Genomic DNA, 16,642 nt, shown 5'->3' on the forward strand with positions numbered 1-16,642 from the left:
GACAAGGGTGGTTTTGGTATATTTCTTAACCATGTTTTAACAAGCTAACATTAGCAGCCACAGGTGCTATGAATTATTCCTCTTGTTCTTCACAGTGCAAATTAAAAATGCAGATATGTATTAAGTATTCCTTTGCCTTTGAGTTGTAATCATAATTACCTGCATGATTTCTCCTTTTGCATACACGCTTTTCTGCTAGAATAGAACATCAGATAAGATGCCTTAAGATGGTTCCAAATGTGGTGGGAAAAGAACAGTCCTGGTAATCGGATACATGACCCCCCAGGCCTCCCCGTTTCCAACTGTGCAGTTGCCCAACGGAGGGATTCTTTGGGCAACTTAGAATTTTAATGGATACTAATAACCACCCAAACCTGTCTGAAATACATAGAGAATTTTTACAATTTTATTTTTATTCCTACAGAAAAGACGACCAAACAGACACGTACCAAAAAAGTTCGTTTTCCGTTGGCTGCACGTATTGTGAAAAAGATAGTAACGAAGAAAAAATAACAAAATAATTCCAAGGATACAACTGCTGTGAATTCAAAAGGCATAAACAAAACTATAGAGAAAGTGAGTGCACATTCTTTCACAATTTGCAACTGTCAATGAAAGTCTTAAAGTTTGAGATTTAACAAACTTGGGTAACCCCCACCAATAGCAGAATCAGTAAATAAAAATCTTATTTCCATGGTTACAACCATAAGTCTATTCAGAGTATAAAAATCAACAAGCAGCATACCTATCAATCAGCACAGTAAAACTGTTCCTATGCTGTAGAGATTCTGCATTTTGTTAAATCTAAGAAGCCATCAATTGTGTAATGCAGCCTAATTCAGAGATGTCCCAATGTGGAGAAAAATGTGTCCCAGGATCAAAAAAATGTGGCATGTGTATGCATCCTTAAAAAATAATATATAAGCCCCAGCTGGCTGGCGCAGTTGGTTGGAGCATCATCCCATACACCAAAAGGTTGCAGATTCGATCGGTCAGGGCACGTACCTAGGTTGCCAGTTCAATCTCTGCACAACCAATTGATGTTTCTCTCTCTTCCCTCCCCTGTCTAAAATCAAATTTTTTAAATAAGATGTAAGAGGAAGGAAATATTTGAGCACATGTATTTATTCACGTGGGAAAAAGACATTAATCTCACTACCTAATATTTTTAATTTCCACAATTAGTGTGGCAAATACAAATGTCAGAACATTTGAGACTTTTTTTCATTACTGTTTTTCATTACTGTTTTTCTTTACAGAAACAGAAATAATATGAAGATATTTTCAACCAAACTACCTATAAACAGAAAACCTGTTATATAAATTATGCTCTATTTTTGATGAAAATACTATATTGGTGAAAATAAACAGATAACAAAAAACAACATACTTTACATTTCCATGCTTGCTATCAGGCCCCACAGGTATGTGTCTTTATAATTCATTACACTTGAAAGCCAGGTTGAAACACATCAGGCAAGCACAATTGTGCCAAAGCTAAGAATTCCAAATTATACTTATTATTTAATAAAAACAGAAGCATGTTTTTGCTCTAAACAAGAGATAGGCTTCCTGTCATATAACAGTGTGCTATAAGCGGGGATAGTGTATTATACTATGTAAGAGAGTATTATAGTGTTTATATTTTCTAAGTCTAACCATAAAGTCTTAGGTCAAAAACAAAATCAAACCAACCAACCAAAAACATTTCGACATATTGACAATCTCATTCCCATGTATGACAGAAGAGAACTAATACATTTTTAATTTCTTTACTTTTTTATTAAGAATACTTCTTAGGGGTTTTGGCACGTTATATTCAGTGTCCATTGGCTCCTTCTGAGAGTATCCGTGAAGGTTCAGTAAACTTTGCTGTGAACAAGTAAAAAAGGGCTGGCGTGGGTACCAAGGCCAAAAGGGGTAAGTCTTGCTCGAGTTTATCCACTCTGGAGATGGAGATGATCCCGTAAGCATGAAGTAGCCAGTGGCTGAAGAGAACGATGAGTCTTTTCTTCCTGACTAGAAGATCATAGCAGTTCTGTATCATTTTATAAAAGGAAGAAGAGAGAAACAGATAATCACTTATATTTTGATTTAAATGTATTATTTAAAAGTCATAACCTAGCACTTGCTAGCCTCTACACTTGCCGAGGAGCAGGGTGAGGCTTCCTGGCTGAGGTCATGTAAGCCCTGAGGCAGCACAAGACCTGAGTCAACTCGGGAAGCACTAGGGCTGCTTCTGAAGGAATGAGCTGGAAGGGGAACGCCAGTGACGTGCCTTCCTCCTGCCCTGCAGCTGCGTCTACAGGTGAGAAATGGGCGCACACACCAGCTTCCCTAATCTCCAGCTCTCCTGGGGTCTGCTGCCTGGACCAGTAGAAGGGAGCAGAAATGACACGGGACCTACTCTGGTTTCTTTTTCTTCTTGAACACAGCTCTATAATATGCAGAAATGGGAAGGCCCAAATTATTATTAAAGTAATAGCTGAATGTGCTAATAAACATACTGAAATGGAATTTGCAATGTTCCATTACAAACTTTCTCTTACTAAATGGCTCTTTAACTTGCCTAAAGCTAGACTTATAGACTGTCTTCCTGATCCAGGTCTCTCTCTCGGATTTATGGGTGGAGTCCTAATTGAAGTACATGAACATTTTATATAGGAGAGATTCCCAGGGGCAGGGATACAAATAAGTTTCAAGCTAACATAACTACTATCTATAGTAGTTATGCATAATAAACAAATTCACAAATTTCATTTTATTCAAATATTTCCCTAGCATTGAAAAACGTGCTAAAACTAATTTGCTTATCTTCTTTAATTATACATATTTTGACAATGATTAAAGATTATAAAGGGGAAATGGAAACAATTGAATAATCAACATCAAAATATTCTGTCTGTTCCTCTACTACATTATTCTTCCTGTCAGTCATTCTCTCTCACCTCTTCACTAATGAACTGAAAGAGAGCATCAACAGCAAGCATTCCAAAATAGTTAACAACTTACTTTCTCTGGATCAAGCTTTGGATTAAATTAAATGTACTTTAATCTCTGGATTAAATTAAAATATAATATCCCTGGGTTAAGGTTAAGAATTATGAGAAGGCACATGTCTTATCATGTGTGGTGGGCAGCGAAGACAGTGCATGGGCACTAGGTTAGCAAGCTCGGGTGAAATAGTACTAAGCCACTGACACGCTATTCCTTCAGAGGTCAGCCTCAAAATAAGGAGTCCTTTCTAACAGTGACCTTCCACAGAAATACTGAAAAGTCAGAAGCACAAATGGGTATCTCAAAACAGAAACAGTATCAGAGTAATGTTACTGTTAGTGTTAAATAGCATAGATATTAGAGGACAACTGTAAACATCCATAATCAAGAAAATAAAATTGGAGACAAAATACAGAAAGGTGGAGAATGTACTGTATAATTACTGATGACAGTGTTGCCATTGTAAAATATACTGTAAAATTAGTTCTATATATCATAAAGCATTTTTACGTTTCCCTCAAAATGGTGTTGTTTTCAACATTTCATAATTAAATATTTTCTGGTAAATTATGTGATTTTTTTTCTCCAACATGCTAGATAGTTGAGCCTGACTACTTCACTAATTTCCCAAGCAAATACAGTCTAGTATACAACCCTTCATAAGCTACGTAATGACATCAACTAGCCAAAGATTACTAAAACAACCAGTTGTGCTATGTCATATCATATGTATTATACTGCTATTCAATTGTCAAACCCTTAAAAAAAAATCTCTAACAAAGGAAAACATTTTTCCTACCTCTATTTCAGAGGCCGACATGTACACAGCCAGAGTAACCAAAGATAACACCAATATAATGTATGGGAAGGCGTAATCTGAAAAACAAACATTGGCATTATATTGAAAATTAAGCAAATTTTTGAAATAAACCATCAAAAAATTTCAAAAGTTTAATTCTCCCCATAATAGAAAACTTTCTCAATCAGTCCTGTGAGAGACGGAAGCCTCGGTGCCCTGAGGCAGGGGTCAGCAAAGGCTCTCTGTAAAGGGCCAGACAGTAAATGTTTTTGGCTCCGCAGTGTATAAAAGATGGTATCTAACATCCATATAAAAGATGGTATCTAACATCCTTGTCAATGTCAAAATCCCAGTCAATGTCACATATTCAAATAAGTACCACGCTATGTCCCCTCAGCTACTTACAGCTTTCTTACTAATATGTGAACCCTTTAACACCAACTTTTTCTTATTCTTCCTTTGCATAACAATTTAGTCTAAATGGTTGCTGAATAAATGAATGAATGGCTATCTACACTAATAAAAGAGAAACATGGTAACTGGCGTACGACCGCTACCCTTCCCATTGGCTAATCAGCATATCCTTATGCAAATTAACTGTCAGCCAAGTTGGCGGCCGGCAGCCATGCACTGAAGGGAGCAGGGAGGCTTGCTTCCTCCAGGGACTGCAGACTCCAACGTTCCCTGCCTCACTTGCCCGGCCTCTCAACTGCAACTCTAAGCAACTATTACTATGTTGCAAATAAGAAGCTAAACAAAACCGGCTTTCAATCAGCCCCGGACCGCAACACTGTATCCATGTTTTCAGCAGCGAGGCCTCAGAGCTAAAGCTGGCCCAGAATAAAAAAAAAAGAAAGAAAACAAGGAGCGGTTGGGAGCTTTTAGTCAACTGCCAGCGGGAAAACAGCCCTCAGCCCCTCAGCCAGACTGGCCAGGCACCCCAGTGGGGACCCCCACCCTGATCCAGGACACCCTTCAGGGCAAACCAGCCGGCCCCTACCCATGCACCAGGCCTCTATTCTATATAGTAAAAGGGTAATATGCCTCCCAGCACTGGGATCAGCGGAGCAGCGAGGCTCCCGGCACCGGGATCAGCGTGACAGGGGGCAGCGCCCAAACCTCCTGATCAGCCCTGCTCTGTGCCTGATAGGGGGGAGCTCCCCAACCCCCCGATTGCCCTGTGGCTCTGTGTGTGACAGGGTGCAGCGCACCAACCCCCTGATCGGCCCTGCTGTGTGTGTGACAGGGTGAGGTGCCCCAACCCCCTGCCCCCACGGGCCCTGCTCTGTGTGTGACAGGGTAGAACCATTACCTCTCCATCGGCCCTGCCCTGAGTGTGACAGTGGTGGCGCCCCAACCCCCTGATCGGCCCTATTCTGTGGGTAATAGAGGTTGGCGCCCCAATCCTCCTCCACGGGCCTTGCTCTGTGTGTGACAGGGTAGAGCCATAACCTCCCCATTGGCCCTGCCCTGAGTGTGACAGGGTGCAGCACCCCAACCCCCTGATCCGCCCTGCTCTGTGTGTGACAGGGGGCGGTGTCCCAGCTCCCCTATCGGCCCTACTCTGTGAGTGACAGCGGGGAGCTCCTCAACCCCCTGATGGGCCCTGCTCTGTGAGTGACAGGGGGCAGCGCCCCAACCCCCCTGATGGACCCTGCTCTGTTAGTGACAGGGGGCAGCGCCCCAACCCCCTGATTGGCCCTGCTCTGTGCGTCACAGGGGGTGGCGCCGCAACCTCCCCATTGACCCTGCCTTGAGTGTAACAGGGGGCAGTGCCCCAACCCCCCAATCAGTCTATCCTGAGCGTGACTGAGGGTGGCTTTGCAACCTCCCGATCCGCCCTGCTCTGTGCATGACGGGGCGGTGCCCCAACTCCCCAATCGGCCCTGCTCTGAACCTGACCAGGGGCTGCACCTAGGGATTGGGCCTGCCCTCTGCCACCCGGGAGCAGGCCTAAGCCAGCAGGTCATTATCTCCCGAGGGGTCCCAGACTGTGAGAGGGCACAGGCCGGGCTGGGGGACCCCCCCCCACCCCGAGTGCACAAATTTTTGTGCACCGGGCCTCTAGTCCTATATAATAAAAGGGTAATATGCAAATCGACCAAATGGCCGGTTGCTATGATGTATGCTGACCACCAGGGGGCAGACGCTCAGCGCAGGAGCTGCCCCCTGGCAGTCAGTGTGCTCCCACAGGGGGAGTGCTGCTCAGCCAGAAGCCGGGCTCATGGATGGCGAGCGCAGTGGCAGGAGGCTCTCCCGCCTCTGCGGCAGTCAGACATTCCCCGAGGGCTCCCGGACTGTGAGAGGGTGCAGGCTGGGCTGAGGGCCCTCCCCTCCCCCCGAGTGCACGAATTTCGTGCATCAGGCCTCTAGTATTAAAATAAAGAATATACTGAAGATTATTTTACTGTTATCTAAAAGGTTTTCATAAAGAAACTTAGAAATCTAAAATCTAACTTGATAAATAGTATACATTACCAAGAGTAATTTCCATATATTATATGCAAAAACCAGTTTTTGTTTTCTAATTTATACTTGGGTTTTAAAAATCTTTCTGTTTAGGTTATAAACTTCAAATACAAAATATTCTCTAAATAAAAATCAGTTTTGGTTAGCTGCCACTGATTTCCTGAGAATTTCTATTTCATTCCCAAAAAAATCATGATTTAAAAAAAAAAATAAGGCTTATTATGTTTTAGCAAAAATATATACTGTGGTTTATTTTCAAGAATTAAAAAATTCCATTTTAAAGAAAAAGCTCCAAAATTATACTCAGAGAAAACATTGTTGATCACATATAATAAATATATAGCTATTTACCCATACTTACATAAAAGGCCTCCACCAACTGCCTGAAGCACGGTTAAAATGGGGAAGAAGTAAAGAGCAGCGTAAATACTTTTAAATCGATCCGACTTCCCTAACCCACAGGCAATCTTCTTTACCAGCAGAGGTCGGAGCAGCATCATTAACACCAAGCAGAACGCATAGTAGATAAATACAATGGTGTAGCTGTAAAATAAATAAGGAATTACATGATCAAAAATACTTTTAAAATACTTTATCATTGATCATTTTTAAATCAAAGGTCCTATAAAAGGTTAAAAAAGCATATTACGTCTACCCATTGAATATTCACATTGGTGGACGGTTTCCCAAAAGGACCCTCATACCATTTCTGAAAAGTGCACGCTGGTCCCTTCCCAGAGGCAGTTTGGAAATGTGTATCCAAAATCCTAAAAAAATGTTTATATCCTTCGATCCAGCAATTTTACTTGCAGAAATTTTCAAAGGGAAATAATCAGGGATTCACAAAAATAACTTTATGAACAAGGTTTTTATTGGATCATATAATAAAGAAAATTAAGGAACAAAATAAATATTCAACAACAGATAACTGGTTAAATGTTATGTGAAATACTATGTAGCCATTATTTCATTAATTGAAGCTGATGGTACAGCTCTTTTAAATCAAGGGATTTTATCAGTCCTTTATATGTAAATTTTAGCTATAAATACATGTAGAGAGAGATAGGACTTAAAGCTGGGCAGGTGGAAAAGATTTTCATATCTTTACATCTGGATCTTATTTTTTGAAAATTACCTTTTTACATATGTGCATGTGTACTTTGACCCTTAGTACTATTAGAACTTTCTCAAAAAGGACTATTTTATCGAGTATATTATGTAATGAACACTTCCTAGGACTAGAACATAAATACCAGACTCTTCTACTATACCTTTACCAAAAAGAACACATCAAATGAACACCAACCATTTACAGAAATTCTAAAAATAATGTAGTCTGGAATGATATATAGAATGTTATGAATTTGATATTTTTAAAACAAAATATTTTGATGGAAATTACATTTATTTGGAAAAACAGGGGAAAAAAGAACATTAACCCAAACCCTCTAATAATAATTTCAGCGACTGTTGGGTGCTTCCCATACGTGAAGCACTGCACAGTATCTGATCTGTATGGATTTATTTAATCCTCAAAATCACCTTACAAGGGATCATCATTCCCATTTTCCCAATGTGAGCTACAAGAGGCTCCTAACATGATCCAGTTAACAGGTCAGCTGGCAGACCCAGGATTCAAACTCAAGCCTGCTTTCAGCTCCAAAGCCCACACTCTTTCCCATATGTCAGATATTGCTTCTCTGCTGTGTATCAAAAAGGTGTTCCTTATAAATCCCTTTCTAAGAAACACAGATGGCTTATTTTGTGTTTACACATACTTCAACACCAAAGCAAAAACACTTTCACTTCTATTATACTAAGCTGTATTTCTATTTTCTCCTATCAGACGATGTATCCCTTAAGAGAAGAAAATCATTTTTGTATATTTCCCCCAGGGCCTAGATGCCATTTTACGATGCTCAAAGCCTATGGAAATGAATTAAATCTATAATTATCATTTTTCAAAACATGATCTTAAGTCTAGATAAACACTTACAGTGGGTAGACAGCTTCGTGCGTACAGTGCACGGTGGTGACGTAATCTGGACTTGGGTTGTAAAGCATCGTGTACCAATCAGACAGCATCAGTACTCGGCATGAACGGATATAAAGAACACCGACTGGATCACTCACAAGTAAGGTGATGATAGCGGCCATGCTGCATTCAAATAATGCGGTGATGTGCTGGAAAAGTGCACTGGAACTAGCAAAACAAAAGAAGCACAATTACCCAAAACTTAGCACTAAATGGCTTTTCATAAAACCTGGATATGATTCAAGATATGGTTTCTGTAAAGAAATTTTAACTATTGACTCCTGAAACAAAATATCTTCTTAACGGGTAAGAAAAGTCAAACATACATGAAAACCACTTGAGAAGAGTTTAACCTTGTTTACTAAAAAGGGATTATACCGTGCCAGTATCACCTAAATGTGCAGAAGAGCAGAAATTAGATCTACCCTTATCTTTAGTGCCTCGCCAAATTGCTATTAAAATGTTCTTAGTTATTTATGCATCATTTTAAAATTATCTTAAATATAAAAAATACACAAAAATTATACCTAATATATTAGTTATAGAGTATAATACTGTAAGCTCACCATCTATCCCAATAACTAGAACAAGAACAACTTATATCTACCTGTTTCTCCCCATTCCACACACCTGTCTCTACCCTAGAATTAACCTTTCTATTAATTGTCTTTTATCACTTTTTATTTTTAAAAATATTTTTTAAATTTATTTTTAGAGAGAGAAAGAGAGAGGGAGAAAGAAATATTGATGTGAGAGCGAAACATGCCTCCTGCACGCCCCCTACTAGGGATCAAGTCCACAACCTGGGCATATGCTCTGACCAGGAATGGAATCAGCAACGTTTCGGTGCACTGGACGAAGCCCAACCACCTGAGCCACACAGGCCAGGGCCAGCACTTTAGAAAAAGTTTTTATTCCCATTGTACTTATGCTTCAAAACTACTCTCGCTCCTCCGGGGCATAAGACTAAGCCTGACGACTCTCACACCCACTCAATGTGGATCTCATTTCCTCGAAGCTGAGCACAACCGCTGAAAAGCCACTGCTGACAAGACATGTCTGATGCTGCCTGCTGTCGGCCGTGTTCCTTCTGAGTACACTGGCAGTCGGTCTGACCTGTGACGGTCTCTTAAGTCTGAATGTTTAAGCCGGAGTGGATTCCCACTAGGTAGTACAGATACATAATACAGCTTCTCATTCTATGCTCCACGTCTTAACATATTTCATATTTTCGATCTCCTTTTCTCTCAGTGCTGCATTTTGTTATTTCTTTGTATATATTTTTTCTAATTCACTAATTCTATCTTCAACTGTTTAATCTAGTAACTGACCTACCGTTTTGAGGGACAAGTATACATTTTCATTTCTAGAAATGCCTTTTTTTTTTTTTTAAGCAAATCTCTTACTGACTGGAGATCCTTGTGACTGCACCCTCTATTTCTTTAAACATTATAAAGGTAACAGGTACATACTCTGTAGCTAAAAGTCCACTATCTGTAGGCCTCTGGGAGCATATATTATTTGTTATGACTACCAACGCTCAGTCATAGTGATTATTTCATTTACTAATCACAGATTATGAGATCATTAATAGATCTTAAACCAGAGTCTTATAGGCCTAAATTGAGAATGGGGAAGCTTTCTAGCAAAAAGGACTTACTGCTTTCCCCAGGTGCCATGGCACACGACTACCTTGGGCTTCAGCCCCTTGGGAATCTAGGCTTAGCCATGGCTGCCCATGATTCAGTATCCAATAGCACTGCTCCTTTCAACAATTAACCTCGGCCACCCTCCCATCCCCACTGCCTGCTTTGTCACTCTGGCCCCAGCTCAGGGCAGGTTTGTTTTCTGAAAGAGAAGAGTTCTTGGAGTTCTCCCCTAACTCCGGGAAGACCAGCAATGTCTTAATTAGTTTGTCTTCCGCAGACTTCAGAACGTCATGCAGGAAGGTCACCTGGAGCTCATGATTAGTCCATATTGTTGGAAGCAGAATCCTAGCACCATTTTACACAATTGAAAACACTGGATACTTAAACAAACATTTACACTTTATAACCCAATCTTTTCTTTCCTTATAGAATTCATATTTTTAGAGGCAAAATTTTAATCTCATCATTTCTTGCCATTGTTTTAGCCTTCTTACTGGTCTCTTATCATACTCCCCTTCAATCCAGTTGCAGTCAACCACGTGATCTTTACCAAATGAAATCTGACCCTCAAACTATCCTTATCAAAGTACTTCCCTGAGTCCCTTCCGCCTTTTAGGAAAAGTACTCCTCACCAGCCTTATCTTCCACACCTTCTGGCCCTACTAAATCACTCACCCCTCACAGATCTGGGTATGCTTCACTCTCCCCCTCAAAACGTATTTCCCCCTCTGGCAAACTGCATCCTTCAACATCAGCTCTGGGGTCATCCCCCCGTTTTATGAGCATTTCCTGACTCCCCAAGTCCCAATCTCTTTATATTCTGGCCTCATTTAGCCTTCAACCTTTTTTTTCCACAGCATTCTCAGCTCTCATTTTTTGATTATATGGAGCTTTTTGCTTCTATACATTTGCACATCTTTTTCTTTATGTCTGACAGACTCTGCAATTATTCTATCAAAAACTATTATTTTTCAAAGTCCAGCTTAAAATCAGATTTTTCTTCTATGACACCATCCTAGTGGAGAAGGTAAAATTAACTTTCTTCTTCAGGCAGCCTTAAATCTCTGCACATGCCTCTAGTACTGGACCTGATATATATGTGAAGGTTTGTCATCTCATCCATTGGACCATGAGCATCCACAATTTAGTCATCTCTGAATCCTGCAATGTATTGCAAATACCCCTAAAGACTGTTGAATGAGTATATTTGAAAAGTTGTAAATTATATAAATACAAATCACATAAAAAGCAAAGCTTCTGACTGCATTATATAGAAATGTGCAATTTCTGCCTATCTCGCCCTCGTCTTAAAGAAAAACAAATTTAATACTAAACTCCAGGAGAAGCAAGGGTGCCAGAAAAGAGAGCTTTGATTATTATCTAGCCACGTATTCTCAATAGTGACATCACTCCCCAGGGGGCAAGAACTGGTCCTTGTGGGTAAAATGCTCCTACACTTGTTATAATAAAGCACATATATACATACACTGCATAAACAAACATAAATTTCATGAGGGTAGATGGAATTAAGGAACGAAAGGTTATCTATAAGGTTTTTTAAAGATGTGATAATAAAAAATGGTTGAGAAACACTGATCAGCTAGGGCCCTACTACCTTCGTTAAAAGTGCAACATCTCACCTGGCTGGCGTGGCTCAATGATTGAGTGTCGACCTATGAACCAGGAGGTTACGGTTCGATTCCCAGTTTGGGTACATGCCCTGGTGGGGGCTTGATCCCAGTACAGAGCCTGCAGGAGGCAGCCGATCAATGATTCTCTCTCATCATTAATGTTCCTCTCTCTCTCTCTCTCTCTCTACCCCCCCCCCTCCCGCCCCCCGCCCTGCTTTTTCTCTGAAATTAAGAAAAAAAAAGTGCGTTTCAGGAAAATGAAAGATGGCCCTTGTGTTACTTGCTACCAACTTGCTAGGCAAAGCAGGTATGTCCTTTTTAAATCCACCTCCTCCCCTGCCTACCACTGATCACTGCTTTTTCTACCCTCTGCTCCAAGATCCGCCCTCAAAACACACCTGATGTTTTAGTTCTAATGCATTTGGAAGCTACATCTGCTACCCCCATCTCTTCTCTACTTTGAGCCGAGAAGTTCCAACAACTAACTGAGCATTTACTCTATTTTAGCTTTCTGCGCATCACATCCTTTTCATTGTCATCTCTCATTATTCTGTAACAAAAATCTTAAAAAGGATGAGAGCTTTAAAAAATCTATTTATATGTTCTTCTGAAAAATAATGAATGCTTTTCTAACATAAATAATCACCGTGGACTTATTACGTAGGATCCAGAAAAGTGCTGATTCCACTTCCATCTTCCACCTCTGTTCCCAGGACCCGAGTCTGGCCATCACTGTTTCTTGGGCCCCAGCCTTCTAATATATCTCTCCTCTAATCTACCCTCCACAGAAGTCATCTTCCTAAAATACACATCCAAGGATGTTACTTCTCTAAACCAAACCTTCATGAATAAATCATTCACTCGGCAAATACTGAGTGGGCATCTCTCATGGGCCAGCTGCTCTGCTGGTCTCTGCAGATTCCATGGAGGACAGAGGGCCACTGCCCTCTTGGAGCTGGCAGTCAGGGGTGGGCGGAACGCTAACTGAGGAAATAAACTTAACTATAAAGTGTGTTGAGTGCTAAATCAAAACAAAAACAAATGAAGAGTGCTATTAAAAAAGAAAAATAAGGGACAGACCTACTTTAGATTGGGTCAGGGAAGGCCTCTCCAAGTAGGTGTAATTTAAACCGAAGGGGGGGAAAGGCAGTTAGGTAAAAAGTTGCAGTTAGAGGGACAAGAAAGTATTTCAGGCAGAGAAGAGTTTGGGGTAAGGGAAAGGACCTAAAGCAGGAAAGATACTGAGATGTTAGAGGAACTAAAAGCCATATATACTAAGCCATACATAGCATGGCTAATATATGCTAAGGTAGAATTTGGGTCCTCATTCCCAGTAGAATAAAATTCACATCCTCATCAGGAACCCTCACATGCTGGCTGCAGCCTACCTTCACCACTCTCCTTTCATCACCTTTCTTTCATAAGCAATCCACACGTTGATCACCCAGGACCACTTCCATTACCACCCTAACAGGGCACACATTTCATACCTCCATGCCATTGCTCAAGCTCTTTCCTCTGCCTAAAATGGTCTTTTTTTCTTTTTTTTTTCCCAAGTCTTTCAGATCCTACCAGGCACAATTTATCTCTTCCTTTCTTCATGATTCCAGAGCATTTTGTTTACAGTGCTTTTACACACTTTTTGTTTATAAAGTTTTAAGACTGACTTATAATACATTCAGTTATATATACATTTGTCTTCTCTAAAAGATTATGACTATAAACCATGTCAGTGATTTGTGTAGTTCCTCCTCTGATCTTATGAACATAAAACAGTGCTTAATAGATGCTTATGGAGATAATGTGCTAGCATGAGTTTTCATAACTAGGTTGCAGCTATAGCATTTTAACTACATAACACTAGATTACTAGTAGTAAATTAAATCACAAAGTATTCTAGAATAAAGCAATTCTTTGTAAAAAACCAATAAAGATGATAATTTTAAAATGTTTTCAATTTCTTCAACAAAAAAGAAAGACATATAAAAAAAAAAGTTCCTTCAAACTCATTTAAAGTAAAACAGACAAAGGATACTTCCCTCAATTCATATTGAGGCATGCCCTATCATTAAGTTTTCTTGCCACAATCAAGAGTAATCAGAATATAAAACCAAAACAGGCTTACCACTTTTAAAACAAACAACAGAAGTATAATTATTTGATTCTGACTAATAATTATTCCAGCATCAGTGCATCCAGATACAGTCACAGGAAGTGCTAACCTCTTTTTCCCCGAGTACCATTCAATGAAGAACCAATGCAAAACAAGAGGAAGCATAGCCATGAATCCAAGATAGAGCCAGTCATAGAGCTCTGGAGATTCTGTGCAAGGCTGGCAGTACTTCTGTGCGTTTGTTCTCTGTCCTCTTGGACACACCTACAACATATAAAAATAATATTTTATGTACAGATATTACTTTAGAACATTAGCACCCCCAAAATCTTTCTATAAAATGTCCCATTTCTGTTTAAACATCTATTTACATGTGCATCTTTTCAGATATAAAAAAGAGAAAGCGTAAGTAAAATAAAAAGAAATCTACACTGTATTTGCCTATATCTGTATGAAACCAACTGTAAAAGGAGTCCTTTTACTAAGTTACTAAAATAGTTGACTAATATTAAATGACAAACTTAGCTATTAACATCATATAAAAATAATTGCAAACAAGTGTTCTGGAATTGTAATGTTAACTGACTTGCATATCCAAGTCACTGTACTATATCATTAATAAAAAGTAATTTAAAATTACTCTAAAATTATAAAATGTTCTGAAAAACACAGTAACTGTGACTGTAAAGAAAGATGTATTATAAACAATCAATATGACAACACAAAGATTTTATTAATGCCTACATAGTCTTTTAGAAATTAATGAGTATAGACTGAAGAAAAAAGATATACTACATGTGAAAATATTTCAAAAGCAAAAAATTTTACAAATGAACATACAAACATTAAGACTTACCCCACATTCTCCATACAGTTCAGTTGAGCCATTTTTAAATAAGAGGGTCTTCCCACAGTAAAGTCCGAGGCATGCTGGTTGAATATCGACAGCTTTTTAAAAACAAATGCCAGTACAGTAACATCTTTTGTGATTATAAACAAATAATGCAATAATAGTTGCAGCACTTGGCAGAAATATCTCAGTACAGTTTCAAATAAAATAATCATATGGATCGTGGCAAAAGTCTTGTGCATTTATTTTAAAAATTAAATTTCTCCTTTACACTGTGACACGACACTGCACAAAGTTACACTGGAACCTTGTTGTTAATACTGTTTCTTGTGATGAACATCCTCAGTCCTCTACCTGCAGGTCAGGAGGTATCCCTAGAACTCAAAGCCTAACCAGTAGCTCCAGCCAGCCACTCCCCTTGATTAGGTGGTCTAGCCTTCTGAATTAAAATGGTTTTCTAATAAGAGGATTGGTAGAGGATCACTTCTTTTTATTTTGCTCAGACAGGACATTAAGTGCACGTGCACAAACACACAAACACACAAACACACACACTATCTACTATCACCTTCTTTCATAACAGGACACATTTTAATACCAGAAAAGCAGAAAGAACATAATTTCAGAATAAAGGGCAGGCCTTTAGAGTAAATAAATTCACCTTTATAAAAGGCTTACTTACATTGTCCTAACTTTTGTCAAGGACAGCTGAAAACTTCATCAAGGCTGTCACGGGGACTCTGACCAATACTTGGAACCACTGCCTGAATCAACCCCCAGATCTGGAGGCTTGGGGGAAATTAAAAGCAGCTGTTCTTTACAAAACCACTCAGGGCGGACCGACTGTCTTTGACCTCATCAACAGGTAGAGGTTATTGAAGGAGGGTTGTTTTTCATCAGGGACATTTCCCTTCCTTCATTGATTCACTCATTCAACGAACATGCATTAAATGTCAGATTCCACTGGTCAGGGTCAACTAAAGATCCAGAGGGACATGGCAGTCCCTGCCTTCACGGAACCTTTAGCCTAGTGTGGAATAATTCCAAAACAACCCTGATCAAATGCAAATTAGAAAATCATGCATTTTATAATTATGATGAACAATCATTTTCCAAACTCTTCATGAATTCACAATCTAGAGACTGTCTGGTCCACAATGCCGGTTCTCCTTTCAAATTTGAATAGACTTCTGATTTTTTCTCCTTTTGCAGTTGAGAAAAAAACAACAGAAATAACACTGACTAAAATGCCTCAAGTCTAATAGTTTCACTTTTATCAAATCTTTGAGTTTGTTTCTTTTTTAAATTCCCGGGCTTCTTTGACGCTTATTTTTAAACCAACTGTAATCACAATGATCTAAGCTAATGCATGGAAATGAATTGATTTTTTGAGAAGCCCCGGGTTAAAGAATCGGAAGTTTTTCTACACAGGCTTTGCCGATAGTAGATGCTTAATAAATCTATTTGAATGTAAGTCAATTTTCTCAAACCCCAAGTCCTGAAAACCAGCACCAGCTTATCATCGGCCAAACCAACCCTGTCTCCCAGCGTCCGATCACTTTCCTTACATTCCCTGCAGCTAGCACTCTGACTTGGTGTTTTGCAATCTCTGTGACGGGCCCCCTACACTCACGATTGATGCTGAAGCGGGAGACAACAGCTATGCAGCCATCAGCCTCTGCTCCCGCGCCCTAAGCTGTGAAGTCCACCCTGGTGAGTGTTCAGCCAGGACTGACGCGGAGACTGAAGGGACGCTCCGACCACAGCCACGGAGGCCTCTAGCCCATCCCTCCCCGCGCGCAGCGGCCTCCCCTCGGCATCCGGGCCGGAGCCGAGGCCCCGACCCCACCCCCATCCCCAGGAGAGTGCAGGGCGCGCCCCCACGGCGAGGGGCGGGGGAACCGGGAGCGAGGATGAGCCGAGCCCCGCGCAGCAGCCAAGGCTAGAAGCTTTTGCAAAGGCTCCCGGGACCCCAGCGACCACTCACCCATGGGCCGCGGGTAAGTTTCCTTGGAGAAGCTCCAGGATCAGCCGCAGGGCCCGCTGCGCCCGGACATCCGGGCCACGGACGCCTCGGCGGGTCCGCCTCCTGGTAACCC

General features: G+C 40.5%; 2 protein-coding genes across 3 annotated transcripts in view; one reads left to right on the forward strand and one right to left on the reverse strand.

Moving 5' to 3' along the window:
* The window catches only part of CCDC175 (coiled-coil domain containing 175), a 60,194-nt gene extending 58,805 nt beyond the window's left edge, over window positions 1-1,389 (forward strand). Inside the window, exons 20-21 of the mRNA XM_070419001.1 lie at window positions 425-576; window positions 1,260-1,389. Coding sequence (XP_070275102.1) covers window positions 425-513 — 89 coding nt within the window. The 3' untranslated portion in view covers window positions 514-576; window positions 1,260-1,389. The remainder of the gene's footprint in view (window positions 1-424; window positions 577-1,259) is intronic.
* Window positions 385-16,625, reverse strand: JKAMP (JNK1/MAPK8 associated membrane protein). Of its 2 annotated transcripts, none has more exons than XM_070418990.1 (7): window positions 16,531-16,625; window positions 14,550-14,623; window positions 13,803-13,957; window positions 8,262-8,468; window positions 6,627-6,808; window positions 3,797-3,873; window positions 385-2,038 (listed from the first exon to the last, which is right to left on the reverse strand). In XM_070418990.1, the coding sequence occupies exons 1-7, from the start codon at window positions 16,532-16,534 to the stop codon at window positions 1,820-1,822; spliced, it is 918 nt and encodes a 305-aa protein (XP_070275091.1). In that variant the 5' UTR covers window positions 16,535-16,625; the 3' UTR covers window positions 385-1,819. The 2 variants fall into 2 exon arrangements, with proteins under 2 accessions (XP_070275091.1, XP_070275082.1); XM_070418981.1 differs by having other exon boundaries at window positions 14,550-14,641.
* Window positions 16,626-16,642: the final 17 nt, after the last annotated feature.

Source organism: Myotis yumanensis, unplaced genomic scaffold (genome assembly GCF_028538775.1).
Source record: "Myotis yumanensis isolate MYYU_CA2020_CCGP unplaced genomic scaffold, mMyoYum1.0.hap1 SCAF_1, whole genome shotgun sequence".
NCBI classification, from domain to species: Eukaryota; Metazoa; Chordata; class Mammalia; order Chiroptera; family Vespertilionidae; genus Myotis; species Myotis yumanensis.